The sequence below is a fragment of the Falco biarmicus genome, chromosome 4, assembly GCF_023638135.1.
Source record: "Falco biarmicus isolate bFalBia1 chromosome 4, bFalBia1.pri, whole genome shotgun sequence".
In the NCBI taxonomy this organism is placed as follows: Eukaryota; Metazoa; Chordata; class Aves; order Falconiformes; family Falconidae; genus Falco; species Falco biarmicus.
In genome coordinates, this window is record NC_079291.1 from 69,582,316 (window position 1) to 69,607,846 (window position 25,531).

Sequence of the window (25,531 nt, forward strand, 5' to 3'; positions counted from 1 at the left end):
TTGAGTGAGTGGGAAAAGGCCATAAGGATCTGATTACTGTCCTATTCTGCAAAATCTGACAAATTTTTCTTCCAAGAAGTGCTTGATTCACAGGTAACGCCTCTGAAAAGTAGTGAGGCCTTCTTTTCTCACCTGCCTGCAGAGGATGTGTGGTTTGAGTCGGAGTGAATTTTAAGTCTGTATGTGAGTTGCTCTATGAGCAGCAGTGCCTCTGCCTGGCAGTCTTGTCTTGCAGTGACTGGATAATTTAGATTAAAGTGTAAAGCTCTTGTCATATTACCGAACGTATAGTGAAGGATTTCTGAAGTTAACTACTTCCCTGTTTTACTGTCTATTGAATGGATTTTTTTGTTGTTGTTGTTTTGCACTTACAATGGTGCTTCTGTTTTTTTCCTGCTCCCCTTTTATTTAAAACCTGCATGCTCCTTTTATTTTACTGCTAGCCGTGTTTGAAAGCTCACAAATGGAATGTGCTTGGAATGCGCTTCTCACCACCCTGTACTCTACAGGAAGGTTGATTCAAGGGGTTTGGCTTTTCAGATTGTAGTTAAAAAGGTAAACTAGTATCAGGAAAGTATTCCCTGTTCTGTTGCTGTCAGAAACATAGACACGCTCAAGAGTGATAATTCCATGTGTAGCTATTGGTAACAATTACTTAAAGAGAAAGAAAAAAGAAATATGTCAATATCTATAGTGAAAAACAAGAATCTGAAAACCAGGGAAGTTAGTTAATCCTTGCAAATGGTTAACAAAACCTGGCCTTGGGAGAAGGAGCACACACTGTAAGTGTGTCAAGCTGGGGCACCAGAAGGTAAGCTCCAGGAGAATCAAGTGGTTAATGAGACCAAACAGAAATTACTTCAAGTGCGTGGGAACTGTCCATATTAGCATGCTTAAAGATCCACCCTCGAGCAAAGGAAGCCCCCTACTAACAAAGCCCCCTCCCCACAGAACTTGTGGGGTGGAAAAAAAAGAACGCGGTACCTTTAAATGGGGAGGTGGTTTGTGAGAACCAGTGACAATTGTGACTAAACGTAATTGTGAACAGCTGTTCCAAGTGTCTAAGGTCGCTTTACCGTGTGTGAAGGGGTGCGCTGGCTCGGTGGGTCGCCCGCTGTGCGCAGACACGCGTGTCGGGGCTGGCGGGGGGGCGGGCGCCCACGCGTGGCGCGGCGGGGACGGCGCGGGGCTCTCCGGCGCCGCTCGCAGCCCCACAGTGCCGTCCCTACGGCTGCAACACGGGACTTCTGGAGACCGGTGGATAAAAAGTGTGGAAAGGGAAAATGCCTTTACAGCACAATCCTTTGGTGGGGTTTGAGGTGTTGCTGGTTTATAGTGGCTCGGGGAGTGGCCAAATGAAGCCTGGCTGAACGTACTGTTACGGGCAACTTGTGGTTTAGAACCTGAATGATTTCTGGCACTATGCAAATGACTTTCCAGACAACCCCGCTCTGAGGACCTTGCAGTCAAAGGGGCTGATCCTACAGGTGCTTGCAGGTGCTTTTCTTTATTACCAGGTTGTTCTGTTGAAATGAGTTTTAAGGTTTTATAGGCTCCGTGCAGCAGGTAAATAACGCAATCAGTATCTTAATAGACAGTATTTGACAATTGTGTTTGCACAATCGTTTATTCTGTAATCCTCAGTTTATACTTGCATAATTTTTAGGTGGTTCAGAGCACTATTCTGTTTGTAAACCTGGGAACTGCATGGCAGTGCTGTGTTATGCATTTGGTTTTGCAGAGGGAGACGCTACAGAGCAAGTCAGCTTAAGAAGCTGGTAACTATTGATTTATTGTGTTATGTTCTTTAATAATTACTGGAGGCTTTTTCATATTTGAAGGTAGCCACATAGTTTCTGACTCATTCATGTCATGGGACTTCTGTTGGTATGTTTTACGGTTTCATGCAATGTGGAGCCAATTTTGTATCGCATTTTTAAGGCTTATGCTGTAACTCTTTTGTGCACTTTCAGTTTAATTCATTGTAGAAAACAGTAGTTTTAAACATATTTAGGTTGTTCATTTTCATTAAACTAGTTAAAGAGGAGGAGAAATTCTAGTTAGTATCTCTGAAGAAGTACGCGTTAGTGTGAGATCAACACTTAGCTGCCGTGTTTCACTTTTAGCCACTAATCCAGGTGCGCTGACCTGTGAATTAGAGCCATAGTGCATCGGTGGTGTGTCCTGTCCAGCTGGCAGTTAGGAATCACCAGGAGAAGCTAGCAGCTTGGGTAAGCGCAGGGTGCAGGAGTCGGGAACCGGAGGTGTTGGTTATGAAGTGACATAAGAACCTAAGGGTTGGAAAAGGAGGTGCTAGGTTATGACTGAGGGAGAAGGGAAGGGACAAAGGTAGAAGTCCATAGAAGAAACTAGAGTGTTGGCCATCTGTGTGTGAAAATGTAATTTTTTTTTCAGTAGTGCAATAAATGAATTGTAAACATGAGGAACCAGTTAGTATTTTCAAAATTCTGGATTCTGAAGCAAATACTGTCTCTTACGTATGAATTAAGTATTTCCATAATCTCTAAGAATCATTCCCAGTATATTTTCTAAATGTTGAGCTTTAAGTTTACGCTTAGTAACCTGGAAGTGAGAGAAGAGCTGTGGCTTCTGTGGGCTGTATTGTAAGCCCAAAGGTACTTCTGACAAACCAGAATGATTGTAAAGTTTGAAAATGTGGCAGTGTTGTTAGGAGGCTGCCTAACAGTTTGACAGTGTTTGGGTCTCAATAATTTTATTACAACTGCATCATTTGTAACCGAGAAGGATCAAATATCAGGTGAAATGGTTTTTGTATTAGCTTCTTGTTGTGTTACAAGGTAAAGGAATGCACAGTGTGCCCTAAAGCTTCCTGTCACATAAAGAACCATGGCAGAATTGAGTATTACACTGTTGCTGCCTAGTTTTTAATCTGACTTGCTCTAATGTAAATACAGCTAGTGGAAAACTTTGGAATTGAGATAATAATAAAAAGAAGAATATGATCATTCACTTGCATTTAGGGCAGTTTATACAATAACAACTTCTGAACACCTTGGAAATGCCAAGTTCTAAATTGATTGATTGCTGTTTTGATAGGAAGTGGTTTCCTGAGTATTTGTTTTACGTTCTTGGTATTACTAGTCAAACTAATTTATCTGAAGAAACTTAATCTGTCATAATTTCTTTAAATAGAGACTTTGTATTTGTTAATACTGCTCTTACTTTGAAGAGGAAATGGGCCCTGAACAGTTTGCAGTCCCTGCTCTAACCAGTAAAATAAACTTAACAGGCATTTATGTATTTTTTCTAATACAATATAAAAGAATACAAGTATAGAATACTTTGAAGTAAAGTGTAAGCCAGGGTAATAGTATCTGTTTATAGAAACATCACATCACAAAACTTCATGACCAGTGTCTCTTCTCTTATCAGGGTGCTGTTACCTAAAGTACAAGTGTTAAAAGAGGATGAGGCCAGGGAAGAAATCCAAAGAAATCACTCTTCCTGGTAATTTTATGCTCTATAGCAACCAGCAATAAGAGTGTGAGCTAACACACCCATAAACGTAGTGCATGGTATCACAGTGTGACTTTCTAAAGCTTGTTAAGGGCAGTCTTTAGATTTTTATGGTATTTCATGAAACTAATCAGATAATGTAAGTTGTAGTCATTTGCATCAATTTCTAAAGTTTTGTCATTGCATGACCTTTGCTAAAGTTAAAAAGTAGGTCTTTGGGCACACTTTTTAAACTACTGTTGTACAGTCTCAATGATCACTCTTAATTTCCTTTCTGCAGCCGAGCAAAAGATGTAACAATGCCAGCGAAGCTTCCAGTGAATTTCTTCTCCACAAGATCTCCAGTCATTGATCTTTTTCGGGGACAATTAGACTATGCAGATCACCTTCGACAGGACTCAGAAGTTGTGCTGTATTTCTTCTATGCGCCATGGTGTGGCCAGTCTATTGCAGCAAGAGAAGAAATAGAACATGTGGCCAGCAGATTGTCAGACCAGGTAACTCCAGAGAAGATACGAATAGTAAATGTGACCTGATAGCTTTTTAGTCCCAAGATGATGCTAGTTTCTGTCATCCCATGTGAGCAGCAGGACTTGAGTGCTCAAAATTTGGGGTAACTCAGCCAATCATCTGAATTTTAATTTAACATAGAGTGTGTTAGAGTAAATGGAAGCAACCTGTTTTCCCTGGTCAGTTGTCTGTTATTTCTGCTCCTGAATGGGGAGCTCTACAAGCTACTTCTTGTAAAGTGTTCTTGGATTTATTGACCTGCCTTCAGCAGAAATTACAGAGTTTGCTTCCAGTTCCAGGATCCTTGGAGACACTGGTAATCATATAAGATTGCAGCCATGGCACTGCTTTCTAGCAGTTGGTTACCTGTGAATGCTTCACAAGTACAGCTGTCCTAAACCTCTGCTCATTGAGCTCTACTCTGCAGAAAACATAATTGATATGGATTATGACTAAGTAAATTTGAAGGATTTAGATTAAGAAGCTTAAAAACTAGAAAGAAAAGTGACCAAAAGGATTGCTGTTGCAGAATGACCAAAAAAAAATATTTTTTTTTTTTAAAAAGGTGACTCATATGGTAGAATTAAGCGGACCAGGTATGGAATACTGAGTAGAAAAGACATGGAATGGATTGGAAAAAAAAAAAAAACATGTTAGATAAAGCAGGTCATGGTAATGCACTTTGTTAGCTGTGAATTTTTACCTGCTTTGTAGGTGCTGTTTGTGGCTGTAAATTGCTGGTGGAACCAGGGGAAATGCAGAAAGCAAAAGCATTTCTTTTATTTTCCTGTGATACACTTATACCATCGGAGGTAAGATTTCATGTGTACAGTCTGAGTTTTTTATTATTGGTTTGGGAAACAGATACTGCATAAAATGTTGCATTTTGAAAATGTTATATTTATGGCTCTAGTAAATAGCTGTAGAGAAGGAGATTCTGGGTGAAGCTCATCCTGTATGCTACTTAGGTGTCAAGAAGGGCTGTAAATGTCAGTTAAATGACATGGAGCACAATTCTTCGTCCCCCAGGAAGTTTTCTTTTGCCTCTGCATCCCCTGGAAGTTCTGTCTCCAATGAAAAGTAAAGAATTCAAATTTATATATTCATTTTAGTTGTCTGCTTGCTCTGTAGATGGATTATATCAACTGGTCCCAATTTGTGGCAGCAATAATGTGTGTACTTAAAGGCTATTGAAGTTTGTGAAATTTAAGTGCATATTTAAATGGCACTATGTATTGAAGGCTTTCTTCTAAATTTGAACTTTACACTGTTTAATGCTCCAGATACTGCTATATCATTGCATAAATTTTATATAGTCTCACTTTTATTTTTTAGTATTTGTACGTATTTTTTTTTTCTCCTCTTTGTGTGGAGCAGAAGGTAAGGAAACACTTTCTAATGCTAGGTACAATAGAGCTGGATGCTGTGTAGTTTATCACTTGCATTTTACTTGTGAACTCTAGTCTTGAACTGCAGCTCTTTTCTGTTACAGAGGCTGGTTTTGATTTTTTTTCCGGGGATTTATGTATTGAGGAGGAGCAATCCTGATCTTTGTCAGCTGAACTTGGAATAGACACAGATGGCACTGGCATAATTCAAACTGTAATAAAACCCCAACAGTCCCACTTGGATGTACATTGACTTAAACTTACTTGATCTTGAAATTACAGCACAATAGACAGATACACTTGGATATTATCAGTAACCTTAAACAGAGTTGCAACAAGATAAGATGTAAATTCGTATTGATACTTCATATCAATATGCATCCCTCATGCCTGAGATATTAAACTTCGAGTGCTGGGTACTGGGCATGTGACATGTTGAAGCAGTGCTGTTGCTGTTTAGTCAAATGTTTGTAATAAACCAGTGTAGGATATAGAGTAATCTGCTGTGCTGTAGAAGACCAATTCAGAGCATCTGAGTATGGGTATCTCAGTTCAAGTTTGATATTTTTCCTTGTCTGTACATATAAACTAAATTTAAAAGCGCATCCCATTACATTCTTCAGCAGGAATGGACCATTTCCTCATGCTTTTTGTGTTTGATTTCATTTTGGACTGTGATGCTTTGTCCAAGCTCAAGATAATAAATCAGATGCAGGATTTCAAGGGGATGAAGGAGAAGCTCTGGAAATGGTAGCTGCAAAGCTCAGCCTGCCTTCTGTTTTAGCACTACCTAATGTGGTGTGAACTATTTTATCAGATGGCTGGGGGAGAAGCTGTAGACTCCCTGAGTCTATTCAGCAGCAGTGTGACTGGACTGGTCCCTCCTTTATTGAGTGTTCTTGTAAAAGTCTATGTAAAAATACTGGTTTAACTTTCTAAAGATTTTTTAAAATGGAGTGAAAATATTGACATTTTTCAGATCTGTATTTTTAAGTCACAGGTATTTACTTTGGACAAAGCAGAAAGATATGTATATGATCATATGATTTATATTTTTACCAACTGCCTTTTACCAACTTCTTTAGTGAGACTCAGAGATGATCTCCATCCCTTTGTCCCCACCAACACACTGTACCTACCCACAGATACTGTGTTAAGAGTCACTGCAATTTCTGCGCTGTACTTCAAGTCTGGTAACACAACTCCTCTGTCAGTAACAGAAGCCACTGTTAATTAACACAGAGAGCAACTCCCTAGAGGCTGAGCATGCTGTCTATGTAACTCCTATCTCTGCCACCCCCTAGGAGGGACTCTCTCTATTGTTAATTTAAGTCTTAATGTTTTATTATTTTTTTTGGTACTAGTTTTGGACCAATTGAATACAAAGGCCCTATGAGTGCTGTTTATATTGAAAAGTTTGTTCGCCGGGTGATGACACCACTACTCTACATCTCGTCTCGATCAAAATTACTAGATTTCCTCTCAAATTATGAGGTACTTGTCTCTCTTCTCTGGCTTTACCACTGTGGTTCAGAAAGAGTTTGATTTGTTTCACAATTTAATTTGATCTGCTCCAAAGTACTAGTTTATTTCCAGGATCCTGAAATCAGTGCCCTGTACATTTGTTAAAATCATAAAAATATGAAATGACAAATTCACAGTGTTGGTTCCCTGTATAGTTACTCTTATGGTTTAGCGATGCTAAGAATTTACAGTACTTTAGTATCTAGAGACAAGAATTGAGGTTGTTACCTCACCAAAAAGTTACATATGAACAAAAAAGAAGGGAGAAATCTATTTGCAAAAATCTTGCAGTCTGAGTTGGGAAAACATTTGAGTGAGAAAGACTTAATCATTGCTTTAATTTTAAAGGAATATTAAACCTTTCTAGTAAGATAAGTCTGTTAAGGAAAAACAAATGTGAAATCAGTTGAAATAATGGCTCCTAACCACTTTGTATGCTGTAACTTCATGATTTTAATCCACTGGTACGTTGTGTTTTATTAATTTTCAGTCTGTTGTGTTCAGAGGTGCCAAGATTGGTAGCAATACTAGTGGATTAGTAACTTCCAATTAGACAGAATGTGTTTACAACAGAACCATTTATAATCTCTTTATAACTGTTCATTTCTGTAGTGCACAATGGAGAAATACCATAATCTTACTAAACCCCAAGCTATTAGAGCAGAATGGAAAACCTGATCAACAAATTGATGCTGTAGTAGTGGCCAAAACATGGGAAGGGCTTTCCGGTGTTTCAGAATGAAGTAGAATTCCTCTTTGAATTAGCGCATGTTCTAATGTCTGGTTCTGCTGCAGGATGGAGCATGGCCTATGCTGTTAAATGAGAGCTCCCAAGTATAAGGGGATGCACACTGCCAGTTACCATGGGTGGGTGCTGTGCTGCTCACGCTTCGGTTTATCCCTCAGGAGCTATTAATGGATTTAGTTTTCCAGTGTTTTTAAGTGATGACTGTGAGTCAGGGGTAGAGAGTTGTGTATCTGTCTGATGCTGATACTTCTGTAATCACAAGCAATTCAGTTGTCCTTTTACTGCTTTAGTTTTGCCATTCTAAAATCTCCTGTAGAGATCTGAAAACAATCATGCTTGGTTTTTAGTCTGTGATGTGAATTATTTCTTGGTAGTCTGCAAAAGGTAACTAATAAGCATAGTGTCATTAAGCTTAAATTTGCTTTATGGTAGAAGATGCACTTCCGTTTGAAAAAGACCAAGACAAAACACAAATTTATGGGGGAACCGGAAAATATTTTTTTAAACACTGCTTAGCAATGGAACAGATGTTTTTATTTCTATATTCAAACTCCCCTGCCCCACCCCTTCCTGTGGTTCAAATTCTGTGGCTCCAAATGCCCAGCCTCTGTTTATGTTCAGTGTTTGTTGGCTCTTTTTTCTGAAATGGACTAAGAATAGAGTGTGATCTGTCCTGCTGCCCCGCAGTCTTTTAAGGCTAAGGTTATTTCCCCAGCTGTGGCACTAGGAGTTCACTGTCTTGTCTCTGTAAAGTTAAGCAAGAGGGGGAGAAGGGGGTACAAAAATAACAGCCAAGTCATGCTGTAAGATCCATTCAGGGGACATGGCATTGGCTAGTGCAAGTCCAGTTGAGCACAGTAAGAAAAACAAATCCTGAGGATCAGAAGCTGAGATACGGAGAAGACCTAAGACAGAGAAAATTGTTTATGAAGATGGATGGAGAAGGAAACATAGGCACAAAGGAAAATTAGTTTTAGACCAGAAGTAAGCACATTTCATCATGTTGAACAGTTGGATTCTGAACATTTTCTAATGTTTTCCATGAAAATTGGGGAACTTTATACCTTTTGTAGAAGATACAATCCAGGAGGAATCTCCTGTGTTTAAGAAGTGAGAAAGTTTCCATAGAGTAGGTTACATGTATGGCACAAGCTGATGGCTATTTTGAGAGCTGTGGCTGGTGTCTTCCTTGGTTTTTGATCTTTTATATATTAAAAATACTAATCTTTAGCAGAAGGGGAAGGAGAGAAGTTGGTAAATGATAGATCGTTAGGCATTTTGACCACTGTCTGCTTCTTGATCAGGGTTCTGTGATTCCTTCATTGAACAGCTAATGGATTTGAAGCTCAGAGTATTTTCTGAAGGACTTGTCATCATCAGTATCTAATTTTCAGTCCAGTGTTCTTCTAGGGAGTGGGTTCTACAAACTTACAAGTATTTACTTCTGACTTGAAAATTTCAGTTGAAAAGAACCTCTTTGTAGCTGATAGGCACTTAGTGCCTGTTCTGTTCCATGGCTGTTTCATCCTCCTTTGGTGTTAAGGTCTGCCATATTAAGGAAGCAGTAGGTTGTGGAGTAGTTGCCTGTCACTTGCTTTTGGTCCTCACTGTTCTGTTTGTCTGTCCATGAATAGCTATAGGATAATACAATCTGGAGTATGCAGTAGGCTGGTGAGCTATTAGTAGATGGGTGATTAATTTGCAGGGCATCACATTGAGCTGAAGCTTTGTCCAGTGCATGTTTTCACACTTAAAAGAGCGACTGCACCCTTCTTTTCTTGTTTCAAGGGCATTTTGTTGTGACCTGTTAATTTACTGATAGTCACAACTTCAAGCCCCTAGTTGTCCTTTTCTGCCTAATATGTGAAGATTTTGGTGCTTTTATCTTGTGTTCAAATTCTAGTAGCCAGCTTTTGATAGAAGAAGCATCTAGGAAAGAAAACCAGGAGCTCTACCCACACTCAACTGAATATTGAAATCCATTAAGCTTGTTAGCATGCTTAACAAGAACTAACAAGTACTATAAAGTATCAAGATAAAACTTCAAAGCTTTTTTTTTGTAAGTTGAACCGCACCAAGAGATTCTGAAATCTAGCAGTATTTTATCTTGTATTCAAATGTTAATTAGCATCTGTTTATTTCTTAGAAATACTGATTAACGTAATCCAGCTAAACGTAAGAGCAAGTGGTGTTAGTTAGTTATGTGGTGGTGTGTCCATTCCTCCAGCAGATCATTATTGTGGGATGCTGTATTGCTCTCACAAGAGGGAGCTCAAACCCCGTGAAAAAAAATCTGGTTGAAGATTTGAAAGTTAAGCTTCTGCATTTTCTGTTACTGTTTTTTTTTTTTTTCTGGTTGTGGAATGATACTAGTGCAAAACTAGAACTGGATAAGAATTAGAATTTAATTTTGGAGAGCAAGGAAAAAAGTCCTATTTAGAAAACAGTTAAAATCTTTGAAAGTATAGGAGTATGTAAGTTACATCAGGACAAAGATACACAGTACCTGTAAGTACCTATAATCAGACTTCTTTTGTTTTCTTAGCTGCAGAGACTTAACAGTTTCATTTTAATCCAAACTGGCATGTCTCATCTGACTAACCCAGCTACTAGAAATGGCCTTATCCTTCTGAGGCACAGAGGAAGAAAACGTGCGGTTTCTGTACTTAGAGAAAAAGCTTCATTCACTTCTGAAAATTAAATGTGCCCAGGGAGCTTATACTTTTCTGGCTTTGGGAGAGTTGAGCGAGGAGTTGGTGTCTCTGGGAGGTAGCTGACATGTGTCTTAACATGCTGTCAGCTTGCCGTGCTCTATTTGTGTAGGAGTGCTTCCTGAGCATTAACCGGCTGTGTAGGATCTGACCCATATGTGGATTTGACTTAATAGCTTGCTCTTGTGTGGGGTACTGTGGTGCCTGTGTTGAATGATCATGTGAGAATTTGCTTTCAGTTCTGGATATACAATGTTTTTAATGCAGTTAGAAAATCAACAGACTTGTAAATTTAATTAATATCAGTCAACCGTTTCTTCTACAGTATAAAATCAGTGGAATATAATATAGGTTCCTCTGTTCCCCAGAGGTAACACATTCCTTTCCTTTTGCTGTTTTCTGTGTTTACAGATATGTGGCAGGAATTGCCTACCTGCACAAGTCTGAGGATCTGGAAAAAAACCCAACCAAACAATCTCCCTTACCTCAATGCGTTATAACCAAAACAAAAACAAATAAATACAAATTGGGATAGAAATAGCTTAATTGAGTAGTAAAAGCATTTACCTAATTGTAAAAGCTAATCAGTAGCTGTGGGATTTTTTTCTGTTCTGTGTTCCCATTACTTTACATTTATTAGACTTTACATTTCAGGGCTCTTTCATCACATAGTCATCTAATACTGTCCTTCTGCTACTCTTCTGAGCCAGCTGTAGTTTTGATGATTCCCAATAGCCTTCGCATATTTTGTTCCTCACCCTTCTATCCCTTTTCTAAAGTATTCATGGAAATGCTGAACTATGTGAGCATCAGTACACATCCTGGCTGCCTGGCTTTCTGGAAAAACAGTTACTTCTACCTGTAGTTTCCTATCTTTTCTACCAATCTACAAGAGGACCTTCTGTGTTATTCCTTATCACCTTGGTTTCTTCCATTGTGTTCAGTAATTTCTTGTAGGCTTTTGGGGAGTTACAGTATGCTGCGTTGAGTAGATCAGCTTGCTCGTTCCTTCAAAGAACTGTGATAGATGTGAGGAATGGTTCAATAATAAAACCATGCTGGCTGTTCTCCAATAAAAAATACTCACCTGAAGATCTCTGCTAGTTCTTAAACTTTCATGAACTTGCTGTTCTGTAATTGTTGAGATTCTTGTCAAGTCTATTAAGTGTTTGATTTAATTGGCATCACACATTGCTTTCCATTCCTCTGGTGTAGAGACCAAGCAAGAAATAGGCTACACTACAACTAATGATTTTGTATTTCCATATATGAGTTTCATTAGGAGATGGTGCTAGAGACTCTTCACTATTGACACAGTCAAGTTTGGTCCAAAACCTTTCCTACAGACACTTGGTTTGAGACAGGTGCTGAAAATTTTTTCATGGACAGAAAAGCTCCAGTAAGCTTCACTCTAGCAACACCAGTGCTCGTGCTGTGTCTTTTAACTATCCCTGTGTCACATTGCAATATTTTATCCTCCAACTTTATATAGCAGCAAGTCAAATCCTATTCAGCTGATTATTCCTGACTGCCTGCATGAAGATGGTTGCCTGGAAGCGGCTCATCATCAATAACAGCTTGTATGTAGATGTCCACATAAACTGTGTGCAGGTAGCTATTGCTACACCAGTGACTGATTGTTTGGAGGTTCTTGCATGAAAGTAAGTGGGAGTTGCTGCTGTCAAGCTCCTCTTAGCATATTTGTATTCAAAACCAGGAACCTCTTATTTCCATTGCGATACCTTTTCTGTAAGGCTTGACTCTTAGTTGTACGGAGCAAGATTCCCTGTTAGTTGCTTGCACCTAAAGCGTTCAGTTTTGTTAAAATGAACATAAGTGAAGCAAGTGAATCTCTTCATTCTGACAGAGGAACAGGAAAATATCCATAGTACTTGAGAAGAAAAAGAGCATTTTAGACACTTTCCTCTTATGTATAATTGCAGCCTGTAACAGGGAGGAGATTTTAACTATTCTGGGATGATCATTAAAAGGACATTAATGAACCAGATTACTCATTAGGTATATAGCACTAATATATACTGTCTCACTACAGTTTTTTCTTATTGAAAAAAACACTTTCCAAACATGTCTCTAAGGAACATCTTACTCTTCACAATCTGGAAGTCTTAAGCTGTTATTGGTGTACAACAGAACTGGCAGTCAGAATCAGAACATCACCTTTTTTAGTAACTTTATAAATATTTCTAGGTCTGACTTTTAGCTTCTTGTCTCATTTTACTGCCACTTTTTTGAGTTTTCCTTCATTCGCTATTCGATACTGTAAATTCACTTCGTACAGAAATGGTATTAAAAAATGGTCCTAGGAAATGGGAAACTAAAATTTAGATCATCTTACCTGTCTCATTGGTTTGGTTCATTTGAATGCTTTAAAAGTTTGTTATAAGGGATTGTTTCTTTTTACTGTCTTAAATTGGTACTAGAAGAAAAAGACGAACACTAATTACTAACCTGTTTATAGTTTAAAAAAGAAAAGTGAGTGCTGCTGTTTTCCTGTATTTTTTCATTTCTATTTTATTTATATTTTTATTTCTGGCTTGACAGTTGTTATTGCAGAAATTTCACTAATTGCTTGTAACTCATTTTTATTATTGATGATTTTCCTGGGGTCCCTCAGAGGGAATCTTTATGAACAAGGGTTTTGTGCTTAGCATTCATTTGTGAAAGAGAATTGCTGCCTAAAAAGAGCAGGTTGTTAGTTGGAATGGGCAAAGTTGTTATTGGTGAACATCCTGAGATTGCTAATTCATACTGAATTAGCTCAATTCATATGGCTGGTATGAATAACTACTTCGTATCACTAATGACAGTAACATGTAAAAAATATGTTTGTGTTTTAAAAATAAAAATTGTATATGTAAAACTCAACAAAAATAAAGCAGCCTCTGAAATACCAAATTAAAATACTTATGTGGGAATATATTTGCTGCACAAATGGGTGATTGGTGAGTCTGGATTCTTTTGTTCTACATCAATCCCTAGAGTGCCCTTTCTTTGTATATCAGATGTTCTTTCTGTATACACTGGTGGAACTGTGAAACAAATAACACAAAATTACCAAATTCCATCACATACTCTGTCCTGAAAATGTATTGAGCCAATTTGAGTGATGCATTAAAAAAACATTAATAATTTTTAACGGATTATATTTTGTGAAATTTTAAACCAAAACATAATCAAAATTCTGGAACAGGAGAGGTCTAAAGACTGTGCATCTCTCTGTTCCAAGTCAGCTTCTCCCAGATTCTCTTTCTAAATTTATTATGAAGCCATTCAGGCTTCATACATGGCAAAGTTCATAGGCCTATTTAGAGATGAGTCTTTAAAATTCTGAATTGTCTGTTTGACAATTTGAAGAGCTTTATGGATGTGCAGGTGGGATATGAGGCTCTTTCCTTATTTTCGTGCAGCTGATCTTTCACTGACTCCTGCAGGATATACTGAAAGAATGTACAGTGACTGATAGCTTAATGATGGGATGATAAGTTCGCTTAGCAGTTCAGGTATTTACGCACAACGTGTGAATTCATATGTAGTCACTAATTATGTGCAACACAGTGAACAATTAAAATGTTGCTGTTTAACTTCTGTTCTGAAAAATCACATTTGATATTCCAGTTCTAAAAGAAGTCATTATGATGCTGCTGGTTCTTACGCTGCTGCTGGAACTGACTCATAAAGTAGTTGTGAAAAAATACTAATTGCTTTTAGTGAACTGTAATAGCTAACATGGGAAATAGGCGGTTTGAAACATGCATCTACCTCCATAAAAACCCTCTGTCATACATAGCTTTTGAATGACAGCCTTAGAACTGATTATGTTCAGTCTTTTAATATTAAATTTTTTCTTGCAGCATGAAGTGACTGTTCTTCAGTAAATGTTGTCTTTTAAAAAAACTGCTGTGCTTTACTGTAGGCAAATAATTGCTGTGTCCCATATACTTATACTTGAAAATAGCTTAACTAACTTTAGTTCTTATTATTTCAGCCTGGAGTTCTAGGATATTTTGAATTCAATGCTTCACCTCAACCGCCTGGTTATTTAACATTCTTCACGTCAGCATTGCATTCATTAAAGAAAGGTAAAAGCTTCATTTTCATTATTTAAGGCATCTGTGAATGAGTTATGTATATGGGCTTCAGTTGTTTTTTGTAATATCTTGTAACTTGGGAATTAATCCCTTTTGAGTGTTTCTTGATGTTGATTTAATTATGAGACTCTTCGATTACAGCGTGAGGTTTGCTTACATAAAAGGCTTATTATGTGATCGGCCATCACGGAATAAAGTATATGACAGGCTGCTATTCAAGGATGCCTTAAGATACAGTTTCCTCAAAAACCTACGTGTGTAGCTGCAACCCATATAGAGCCATAATCAGACTATCATTTAAGTTGAATCCAAGAGTATTTTGTGCAACGTTTGAGATACCACGTTCAGAGGCATCAGGATGAACTTGTCTCTGTCAGTACTTGGTAACTAAATTCAACAAAGAGCTTTCCTGGGTGGAGTTGCAGAGCTGGTACAAGGTAGCATGGTAGAGAAGGGCTTTCTCCCCGTGTTGTTTTGCATTACTCATCTAAAATACAAACCCACTTGTGTTTAAATATGCAAACATTGTATATAATTAATGTATAGGGTAGGGGCACATGTTGTAAGTTGTGGATAGAACTTCCATAACTTTTAAGATTAACACATTTTATGGACATTTCTGCCTGTCAGCAAGTGAAGGAAATTGATACCATTATCCTGATTTTTATTGTGCAGCTGACTTGGAATATGATATAGACCTGTTCTCCTATATTTTGCTCTGTAATTTGCCCACTTATATGTTGGGATGTTTTTTTTGCAACGTAAAGATGAGAAGCATTCTATCTTTGTGTGTACATATTTATAAATATATAAATACTATAATATGTATTTTAAAATACATATTTACTGTAAATGTATTTCATCTGAACAGTCTATGTTTGTACCTCTTCCTTATACGAATATCTTATCTTGGCTTTTGAGATGCCATAATGTGTAGCAAGGTGCATCTCTGATACCATTTGTCCTGGTTTTGGCTGGGATGGAGTTAACTTTCTTCTTAGTAGCTAGTACAGTGCTGTGTTTTGGATCTGATGTGAGAACAATGTTGGTAAGGTACTGATGTTTTTGGTTTTTGCTGGGTAATGTTTATAGTAAGTCAAGGACTTTTTTGGTTTCTCTGGCCTTGCCAGCCAGAATGCTGGGGGGGGCACAAGAGACTGGGAGGGGACACAGCCAGATCAGCTGCCCTGAAGCAGCCAAAGAGGTATTCCATACTGTGGGGTGTCATGCTTTGTATAGAAACCTGGAGGGTTAGCTGGGGGGGGATCGTTGCTTGGGGACTGGCTGGGCATCAGTCATCTGGTAGCGAGCAGTTGTACAGTGATTCACTTGTTATACTTTCTCCCTTTTCCTTTGGATTTTATCCTTTTCACCACCTTTCCATTATAATAATTGTTGTTGTTATTATTGTTATTGTTGTTGTTCTTACCTTTTTATTCTGTTTAAATTATTAAATTGTTCTTATCTCAACCCTTGAGTTTTACATTCCTTTCCGATTCTCCTACCCACCGCTCTGGGTCAGGGGGAGCAAGCAAGTGGCTGCTGCGTGGTGCTTGTTGCTAGCTGTGTTAAACCACGACAATATTTAATATGCAAATCAAGAAACTGGACAATTCAGGTTAACATTCTCTGTACCTTGAGTGCATAAGAGGAATATGTTTGTTCTTGTTGCCTTCTCTTGTCAACTTTCTTCTACCTCACTTCACCATCAATATTGGCAGTTGCTATATTCAGTAAGATTTCTCTGCCTTTACACAGCAATGTTAGTTTTTTTGGTTTGGAGATGTTCTTCTGGGGCTTTCAGGAGAGAAGCTTGGTGTTTATAATTGTGTTTAAAAACTGGAAGTTTTCCCTTTCAGATTACCTTGGAACAATACGCTTTGGAGTGATCACAGATAAACATGTTGCAGAGGAGATCTCGCTGGTGCGTTCAGGCAGTGTGTATTTGCACAGACATGTCAACGCATCTCTTGTGAGTATTGTATGTATTATGTTGTAGTGACTGTGAGACAGTACATGGAGATTGAAGCTCTGTTGTAGTAGACCATGAATAAGTGTTTCACAGAGCTTTATGACACAGAATACTATTTTTGTACTGTAATACACATTTTCATTCTACCAGTCAGCAGCCGTTTTAAACAGAAGGTAAGATCCGATTTGTTTGTCTCTATCAAAAGAAAACCAACACCAAAAAGCAACAAATGCCACCCCCACCCCCCACCAAGCACCTCAGAAATGACTACACAAAAGCTTTTTCCTAGATTTTTTTACCTTTTTCGGTGGCCCAGAATTAGAAGGCTACTTGAATGAGGATATGGGCAAAGAGATTTTGTGGAGAGAGCGAGCAGGAATAGTGAAAACTTGCATTTAAGTTTAAGGGTATGACATTACACTGATTAGAAAAATCATGCAATTTAATTGTAAATCTATAGTAACTCTTAAGCCATGTGCCTCATTTTTGGAAGACTAAGACTGCAAATACTAACTTTTAGATTTGCTATTTAGCCTAGAGACCTTACCTATCCACACTGCTACTGTAAGTGGAAACTCTGTGAAGACAGGTATTGTAACGTGTTTTAGTCTATTGAGATAGGGAAAACATGGATTTTTCACGTTAAACTAGTGGTAAATACATAAAGCTACTTCTGTTTGTGCAAATGATTTAAGATAAGCTTGCCTTAATTTATTAATACGACCCTAGAAGCTGTGTGCAGTTTTTATTATGCATTTCTGTTCCCCACATTCAGTAATAAGAAATACCAGTTTCAAATGCAGTCTTGATGTAGGGTCTTAAAAGGCTGATTTAAAATGAGTAAATACAGTGAGTGAATAGTGGGAAAGTTTTCCAATATGCTGTAAATCAAGATATGTGATGATACAAACTTAGAGACCGAGCTCTTTTACTTAGAAAGAAAATATATACTAGGGAGAAAAGTAAAGATTATAAAGATGTAGTGAAAGAAGAGCTTCCCTGCTATAATACATTTTTCCTGAAAGATTATGTGTGTTGCTATGATCTAATGAGCATTTGGAAAGATTTCCAAGAGGGGAAGGGTATATGGAATGCTGAAGCTTGCTGAATAGTGTCATTAAATTTAGGAAGAGAGTTTTAGGCATTACAGTAACAAAAGCATGCCATATTTGAGAACTGCATTCATTACTAAATGAAGTGAGGACAAATAATTATTTTTTTCCCCTTCAAGATCTATCCAAGTGACATCATGAACTATACTGCTGAGAACATTTGCAAGTGGGCTGTAGAAAATAGAGAGATGCTTATACGCTGGCTGAGACCACATGGTGGAAAAAGCCTTCTTCTAAACAATGAGCTGAAGAAAGGACCAGCACTTCTCATATTTATACCTTACAACCCCCTAGCAGAAATTCATCCTCTTTTAGACGAAGTAAGTGAAATAATTTTTTTTTTTTTTTTTACTTCAAAAATGCTAGAACTTGAGAACTCTAGTCAGGGTTCTGAGTTTAATAGTGAAGATGCCTCATTTTATTTCACTGTTCCAACTATTCAAAAACACTTTTTCTCAAGCCACATTATCACAACTGCCTTACGCCGGTTTGCATCCCACAGAACATACTTTTGTCTCGCGTGAACAGTTGTTTGGAACAGGCACCTTTTCCTTTACCTCCTTCTTTCTGTGGTGAGTGCTGTGTGAGAGATGCAGGTCTTTGGTCTTCTGTTCCAGCTGACATTAATAGTTCAGGTGAAAGAGCAAGAATATCTGGAGTATGATCTGATGAGCATTTGAAAGATTTCTCAAAGGGAAAGGGTATATGAAACGCTGAAGTTTGGTGAATAGTGTCATTAAATTTAGACTTGGTGTTTTGTTCACCTCATTCTATTTCTCCTCTCCTTCCATCTTTCCAGAGGTGGTTAAGCAAGGAAGAATGGACCTTTTATTAAACCAGACAGTGTTATTTGAAATATAGAACAGTTGAAAAACTACTGTGAACTAATCTTATTTTTATATCCTCTGTGTTCCTTAGTTGTCTTCCAGTTTTGTCATTATCTGCCATTATTTTCATTTCTGAACTGCCCAGGACAGGAGTTTGTGTAGCTGTGCAGTAAAATGAGATAGGGAAACTTCACTTGGCTGGAAAATATTTTTCAGCTGGAACCCATTGTCTCATTTAGTATACCACACAGCTGCACAGGGGTCATCACATAGGACAGCGTGGAATAAGAAACGAGCATCTGTGGAAGATGAAAAGTGGGGCCACGTTTTGGTGGCAATGCTGACTTACATACGTGAATGACTGTCATATGTCCTGGAATATGTGGTTTCCACAAGGAGGCCTAATTGATACTGCAGTGTCTGAAGCAATGGGGAAAAAAATGAAAATAACTTACGATACAATTATTTAGCCAAAGTAGAAATAGACACAATAAAACCTAGACTGCTGTAAGACAGGGTTGGGGAAATGTTTGTGGAAAGACTGGGAAAGTACTGTGATTATTCTATTACTAACCTGTCTTATTGTTGGCAGACTTAATTCAAGAATGCTTGTCACAGATTAAACATTCTAGTAACAGGTACTACTTAGACTAAATCAGTGCAACATAAGATGTTCCATTTCAGATTTCATTCTGCTAAATAACAGTATTTATCTATATCAAAATGTGAAATGAGATACAAAATATTCCAGTTAATCTTGTATAGCTGCACTTTGATAGAGAGATATTATGCAACTTGTTTACCATAGGAAGAGATGTTTACTGCAGCCATCCTGTGGGTTTCGTCAAGCAATGAAACCACATGACTGTAAGGCAGTTGCAAAGAACAAGGCTGTCAAGTTGTATGTTGAAAGCTCTCAGAGCAAATTTTTTTTTTTCTGATAGCTGACTGAAATGAGATTTCTTACTGCAAATCTGGTTTTCTGTTCATGATTTCTTCTCATGTTTCTCTTTGTAGGTAGTCAAAATCTTCAGGCTACATTGTAGTATCGAGGGGTCAAGTTTCTTCTAAGTATTTAACTGACTGTTTTCAGGGTGAAAACATCTAACAACAAATTCTTGGATTGTAACAAACTTGCTATAGACCACATCTTAATATTGATGGTCCTGTGGCACAGCAGCCCTTCTAGATGTGATGCTTCAACATCCGTTTGATAATTATAATGATTCTTATCAAAGTGTTCTTGTGTAGGCAGTGTGGTTATGTTCTATGTTTTGATTATGTTTAATGTGATAGATGAGGATGAAGGGAAACTTACTTTCATTTTCCTTTCTTGTATGTTCTGTTATTTATCCCCTAGAAAGGGAATTCCTTCTATGGTCCATACACGTGCCTTTTTCAGTGCTTGTTTCTCCTTGGTTATGAAAAACAAAATGGTGATGCAGCACAGGTATGCTTGCACTGAGAGGAAGGCTTTTTTCTTTTTTTTTTTTCCATTTTTTCTTTCTTCTCCAGTGAGTTACGTGTTACTATATGTAAAGTACACCTGCAGGATTACAACTATATTCCTATGGCTGGGAGAATACTAAAATTTCTTCAACACTGTTGGTGATGGTTACAAAACTTGTGCACCAACCTATACCAGGAATAATCTCCATTCTCTTTTCATATGGGAATGCTTTTGTTTATTTTCTCCTCATATTGAAAAATAAGGGGAATTCAGGAACCCGTACTAATTAACGCTTCATGTAATGGGATTTAACATTAAAATGTAGCTTTATTGCACTGTGATAAATATGATGCAAAGAGGACCTTGAGGTCAGTGTAGTGGACTAAAAAAATTTTAAACTGTTCTTTTGTTCTTCTGTACATTTAATTCTTACATGCTGCAATATCTGAGAATCTAATGTTGTCAAGTCAGAGCCTCCTGTAATTTTTTCTAAGAAAAAAGGAGAGTAGCCGACTTCGTGTTTCTGATACTCCATCTCTAATTGCATATATAGTTAAACCTGCAACAGATACCCGCATTTGAGTGAACTGTACACAGTTAATCTTGCCTTTTGTATTTTTTTTCTTCCCTCTCTAGATTACCAAAGTGGCCTTGGAATACCACAACTGTAATAAAAGCCAGGCAGCTGAGCCAGACCCTCAACACTTAGAAGACACTGATTCACCAGCTTTTGATTCCTCTGTACCAGATGCACATTTGGAATTATCAGAAACATTTTCAATAACCAAGTACCCATGCTGTAACACAGTGGTGCTTCCACAGTGGCATTCAATATCTAGAACTCACAATGTTTGTGAGCTTTGCATTAACCAGACACTTGGTGTTAAACCAAATAAAGTCCATGTGCCACACTGTAATTTTTTAGAGATAGAAGCAGCTTTGGACTCTTTCTACCTCCAGGAACATACCTTTTTTCAAGTTATATCAAATACCATAGAATGCAGCAATTTCTTAAGTTTCTACAGTCCCTTTAGCTATTACACTGCATGTTGCAGGACGGTAAACAGGCATTTTTTAAGTTTCATTAGTTCTGAGAAGACCATCTTTCAGACCCCCAAAGTAGCGTTTTCTTCCCATGGGAAGAAAGATAACACCCAGCATTCTATTCCTCACATTGAGGATAGGAATTGTTTTATTCCTGACCTTCATATTAGTGGCACTAACATCACTGGTCTGAGCTGCAGGACCAACAAAACCTTGAATCTTTATCTGCTGGATTCAAATCTTTTTTGGATATATGCAGAGAGACTAGGAGCTTCAAGATCTACTCATCTTAAGGAATTTGCCGCCATTGTTGACCTAAAAGAAGAAGTGCACTATGTCCTGGATCAAAATCAGTCACTTGTTGGATCTACCCTAGGTATGGTATCCACTGTATAAATGCTTGAAATAAGAAAATTAAGTTTTCAAGTAAGATTATGAATAGAAAACTTAATGCCATTATGAAAAGTGAGACCATAGTCAACATTGCAAATTGTAATTTATTCTAATTTATTTAGTATTTAACCAAATAGTAGAATTGTGTTCTAGATGATGTAAGTACTAAGTTTTATATACCAAAAATAATTTGCTTCAAAAGAAGTGAACCTCAAAACATGTGATTCTTGACTGTCTGATGTATTGAAAGAATTTGTAAAATCTACACTACCTTGCTTGTGGAAAAAAAAATCACTATGCATCTAATACATTTGATATTACAGAAGACATTAGTGTATTAAAGGTGATGTTGGTGTTTGCTCAGCTGTTCTGTGTACTAAAATACCCCAGAATTTTGTGAGATACTACTCACTTAGCCAAGACTAGCCCTTTTTCTTGTCCTCTGAAACCAACTTATAAATTGTTTTCAGCTTATTTTGAAAAGGGTGTGTGTTTTCAAGGCAGACCTCTGAAGTGATTTCTGCTAAATCTGTCCATACTCTATCTCTTGACTGAATTGGAGGAGGAAAAAAACCACAAAACCAAACAAAAAAACCCCAACCACCCAGCAATCAGAGGTCTGGTTTATTTGCAAGTTACCGAGTAAGACGCAACATGCCCAACCACATGCATTTACCTATTATGATGAAGTTGGAGTCTACCTGCAGAAAATGCAGGGGTTTTTTTAATGTCTAGCAGTGTAAGTAAACATGGAAGTAAATTCAGGTAAACACACTATTAAAATAAATTGTTCAAGAAGGTGTATCAATATAGTTCTTATAGCATTAATTACATTTATATTTTGCCATAAATCTATAAGCACAAAAGCATGCACAACATAGTACAAATAGTCATGTTCTTGTTAAGGATCCTCTCCAGTCCTGTGTCCTGCCTGCATGCCAGCCCCACCCCCCCCAGAAGAACACTCTGGAAAAACAAAAACCCCAGTGACTATAAAAGGATGCTCAGGAAAATAAGATCAGAGTGACGAGATACACATTTCCTTCCCCTTTCTGCTAGCAGTACTTCCTGTCAAACTTTTTTGGGGTCACAGGATTTCCTGAGCATCATGAAGGTTTCTCTGCTGAGTAACAGTGTATTTCTATACCAAGTCATTTGAACTTTGGGAAAATTTTTTGCTTCTACGTATTTTGTAAGGAGTTGTTGTGATTTATGTTTGGGTGTGTGGGTTTTTAAAAAAATTTATTTTGCTTCCTTAAGCCTTTTAACTTTTGACATTTTAAAATAGTGAAATAGATTTGTGTTTAATACCTCTAACAGGTTTCAGTTTTTACAGATGGCTTCTAAAATTCAGAAGTATGTCTTTTAATTAGCCCCCTCCTTTCAGTTATTACTCAATCATACATAGATATTCCAAATCTGCAGATCTAGAAAGAAAAATTTGATCTGGTGTGAGAATTTATTGAAATGCTAAATAGTAAATATAAAATGAAATGTATGGCTGCTTGCATTTCAGAGATAAACGATGATACGGTATTTCATATGTATGTACTAAAGTGCCAGTTTTACTTGGGCCTAGTTTTTGGACTGGAAATACCAGCACAAGATGTTTCTGTTTGATCAAATAATTAATGTGTTTGATACTATGTCTTGGTTGTTGAACGCTCTTATTTTATAATGCATAGAATAGTATTTCTCTATCTAAATTGAAAAGGAGGACACAGTCAGTACCTGACAGTATTTTAGAGAATATGGCCCAGGCTCAGAGCAGTGTAGCTGAAAGTAGTTGAGAGCTTTGGAGCTTGTTTTCAATGTTTACCACTGGCCAGCTGCTTGTTAAATACCTTAATACTAAGGAGAAAGTTGAATGAAGGTGGTCACTGGTAAGTAAAAGCTGGCTGGTCATATTGGCATGGGAATAGCACAGTCTTTAAAAGATCTAAAGCAAAAGGATAATTACAGGGAAAATAATTACAAATGAAAGAATAAATGCAAATAGAAGTGGAGCCTTCAAGATAAGGGCCAAATACTTCAATGCCATGTAGAAAGTGAAAAATGAGATGAGAGGATACTTTTATTACTTACTAGGTGTATACTTAGATTAGGAGTGTAGAGAATTATTATTATAGTACATTGAATAAGAGTAGAAAGAAGATTAGTGTGGCAAGTGAAAAGACAACTGTAATGAACAAGACAAAAAAGTGAAATCTCATTGTGTTTTTGTATCAGTGGTGGTTACTCAAGAGTTGATAACCAAACTGTCAAAAATTAATGAAAGCAAGTTTGAATTTGTATTTTCTCTGTAAGTTCTTCTGAATTTCAAAGTAAAACCTGCCAAAATCATATATTTGTGAAACTGAAATAACTTTTGTTATATATCAATCTTGTTTCAGAGAACTTCATAAAAAATTTCAGTATTCTCTACAGTCCTTTGAAAAGGCATCTTGTTGATGACTCTTCAGTCCATTTTCCTGAACAGCGTGTAATCACTGAAGTGACTACTAATACCTTTCACGATACAGTGTTTTCGAGTGGAAAGGTACACCATTACTGAAAAAGTTTCTTGTAAATCATGGCTCAGACTCCTGGGGGGGTGGGGTGTGTGCCTCTCCTGCTTTTTTGACATTGATGTGCTTTGCTTATTTGTAACATAAAACATGTTACTTTGTAACAATTCAAAAGTGGTTTTTTTTTTAAAAGGAATTGGGAAGAGTGTGATCTTAAGTAAATCTGCAAAAGCTCTTCTAGTGTTAAAATAATCAAAAAGTCAGTGCAGCTGTTGAAGGTTTGTTTGGTTTTGGGGTGTTTGGTTTTTGGGTTTTTGTGGGAGGAGAAGGTGTGGGATTTTTTTCCTGTGTGATTGAAATACAGATTTTAATTTTTTTTAAAGAGAAGTGCCTGTGACTTGGTGGTTGTTTTTTTTTCATTTTCCTTTCTGCCACTGTAGCAGGAGCGCATGCTCAATATGTAGGGTTTGAGGTGACACTGAAGAACATTCTGATTTCTGTGTTTCATACCTCAAAGGGAATAAATATGCCACAGCTTTTTTTTTCTCTATAATATTTTCATTTCTTTAAACACTTTAAAAAAGTTTAGAATTATTACAGAGTAGATATAACGGGGAAAAAAATTAGAAGCTTTTAAACCTAAGGCATTATTTGAAAGCACACAGAAGGAAAACCAAAACTCTGACAGGTAAAAGTTTTCCAACTGCATGCCATGAAATTGCTTTTTCTAAGATGTCGTCCAAAAGAGTAGTTAATTACTTTGATTCCTTAAATATGTGATAGTAAGGATTAATATCCATTGTTTTCCAGATCTTTTCAGTGAAGGTATGCATCTCCAATAACTGGTTTTCAGCAGCCCTAATGCCTGCTTTGCTAGTTAGACACAAAAAGCAGAAGTCTAGACACCATCTTCCCCTCCCATGTTAAGTACACGGTCATTGTTAGATGCATAGGGATTTAAGATTACAAAAGAATTTTGGGAAGCATAGTGAAGTTTGGTGTATTTTCACCATTTTAGGGATGATTCCTAAATAATCCTCTTCGTTTTGTCTTTATGGAAAGAGAATGCCCAGAGTTTTTGTGTGTTAATTCAGTAGACAGAGGGCATCAGTAAGTAACACATAATAAGGTTTATTAACATTAGGATATAGCTTCCTTTCACAATTTAAGGGGTCCAAGTTGGTGATGTTGTGAAGACTAGTCCTCCCTTACTGCAGATTAACTACAACAGATAATCAAACTCTTCTCCATTTCATTTTTCAGAATGTCTTGCTGCTCTATTATGCACAGTGGTGTGGATTCTGTGCATCTCTTAATCATATCTTTATTCAACTTGCTCGGCTTTTGCCTCCAGATAATTTCACTGTGGCAAGGTAAAAAAGATTCTAATTGCATCTCTAGAAAATATAAGTTCACTGAGGTCATCAGCCTAGAAAATAATCACTACTTTTCTCTGTACAATATTGCAATATTAGATGTGAATGTCAGCTACTTCATTTCTTTTTTAATGCATTATTCAGTTTTCTATAAATTCAGTGGTTTTCAATCTCACTGTATTAGTTGTTCAGTTTAATTAAAATGAATTTTTAAATAGTGCAATTAACCTTGAAACTTCCTAATTTCAGGAACTGAGTCAATAAAACAGCAGTAGAAAATAATTTTTACCCCTCTGTCTGGTAATTTGTAGCAAATAATAGTATCCTGTAGTACTGTATTGGAGAAATTTTTTGAGATAACC

The 25,531-nt window shown here is 37.2% G+C and overlaps 1 protein-coding gene across 4 annotated transcripts in view; it reads left to right on the top strand.

Moving 5' to 3' along the window:
* TXNDC11 (thioredoxin domain containing 11) overlaps positions 1-25,531 on the top strand; it is a 42,245-nt gene that overhangs the window by 1,167 nt on the left and 15,547 nt on the right. For 2 of the 4 annotated variants that reach the window (XM_056337742.1, XM_056337741.1), the window contains exons 2-10: positions 3,779-3,995; positions 4,723-4,820; positions 6,761-6,890; positions 14,386-14,479; positions 16,348-16,460; positions 17,692-17,892; positions 20,486-21,269; positions 23,680-23,825; positions 25,057-25,166. In XM_056337742.1, coding sequence (XP_056193717.1) covers positions 3,779-3,995; positions 4,723-4,820; positions 6,761-6,890; positions 14,386-14,479; positions 16,348-16,460; positions 17,692-17,892; positions 20,486-21,269; positions 23,680-23,825; positions 25,057-25,166 — 1,893 coding nt within the window. Of the gene's footprint in view, positions 1-3,373; positions 3,490-3,778; positions 3,996-4,722; positions 4,821-6,760; positions 6,891-14,385; positions 14,480-16,347; positions 16,461-17,691; positions 17,893-20,485; positions 21,270-23,679; positions 23,826-25,056; positions 25,167-25,531 lie in introns of those variants that run through there. The other 2 variants (XM_056337744.1, XM_056337745.1) reach the window with 2 other exon arrangements.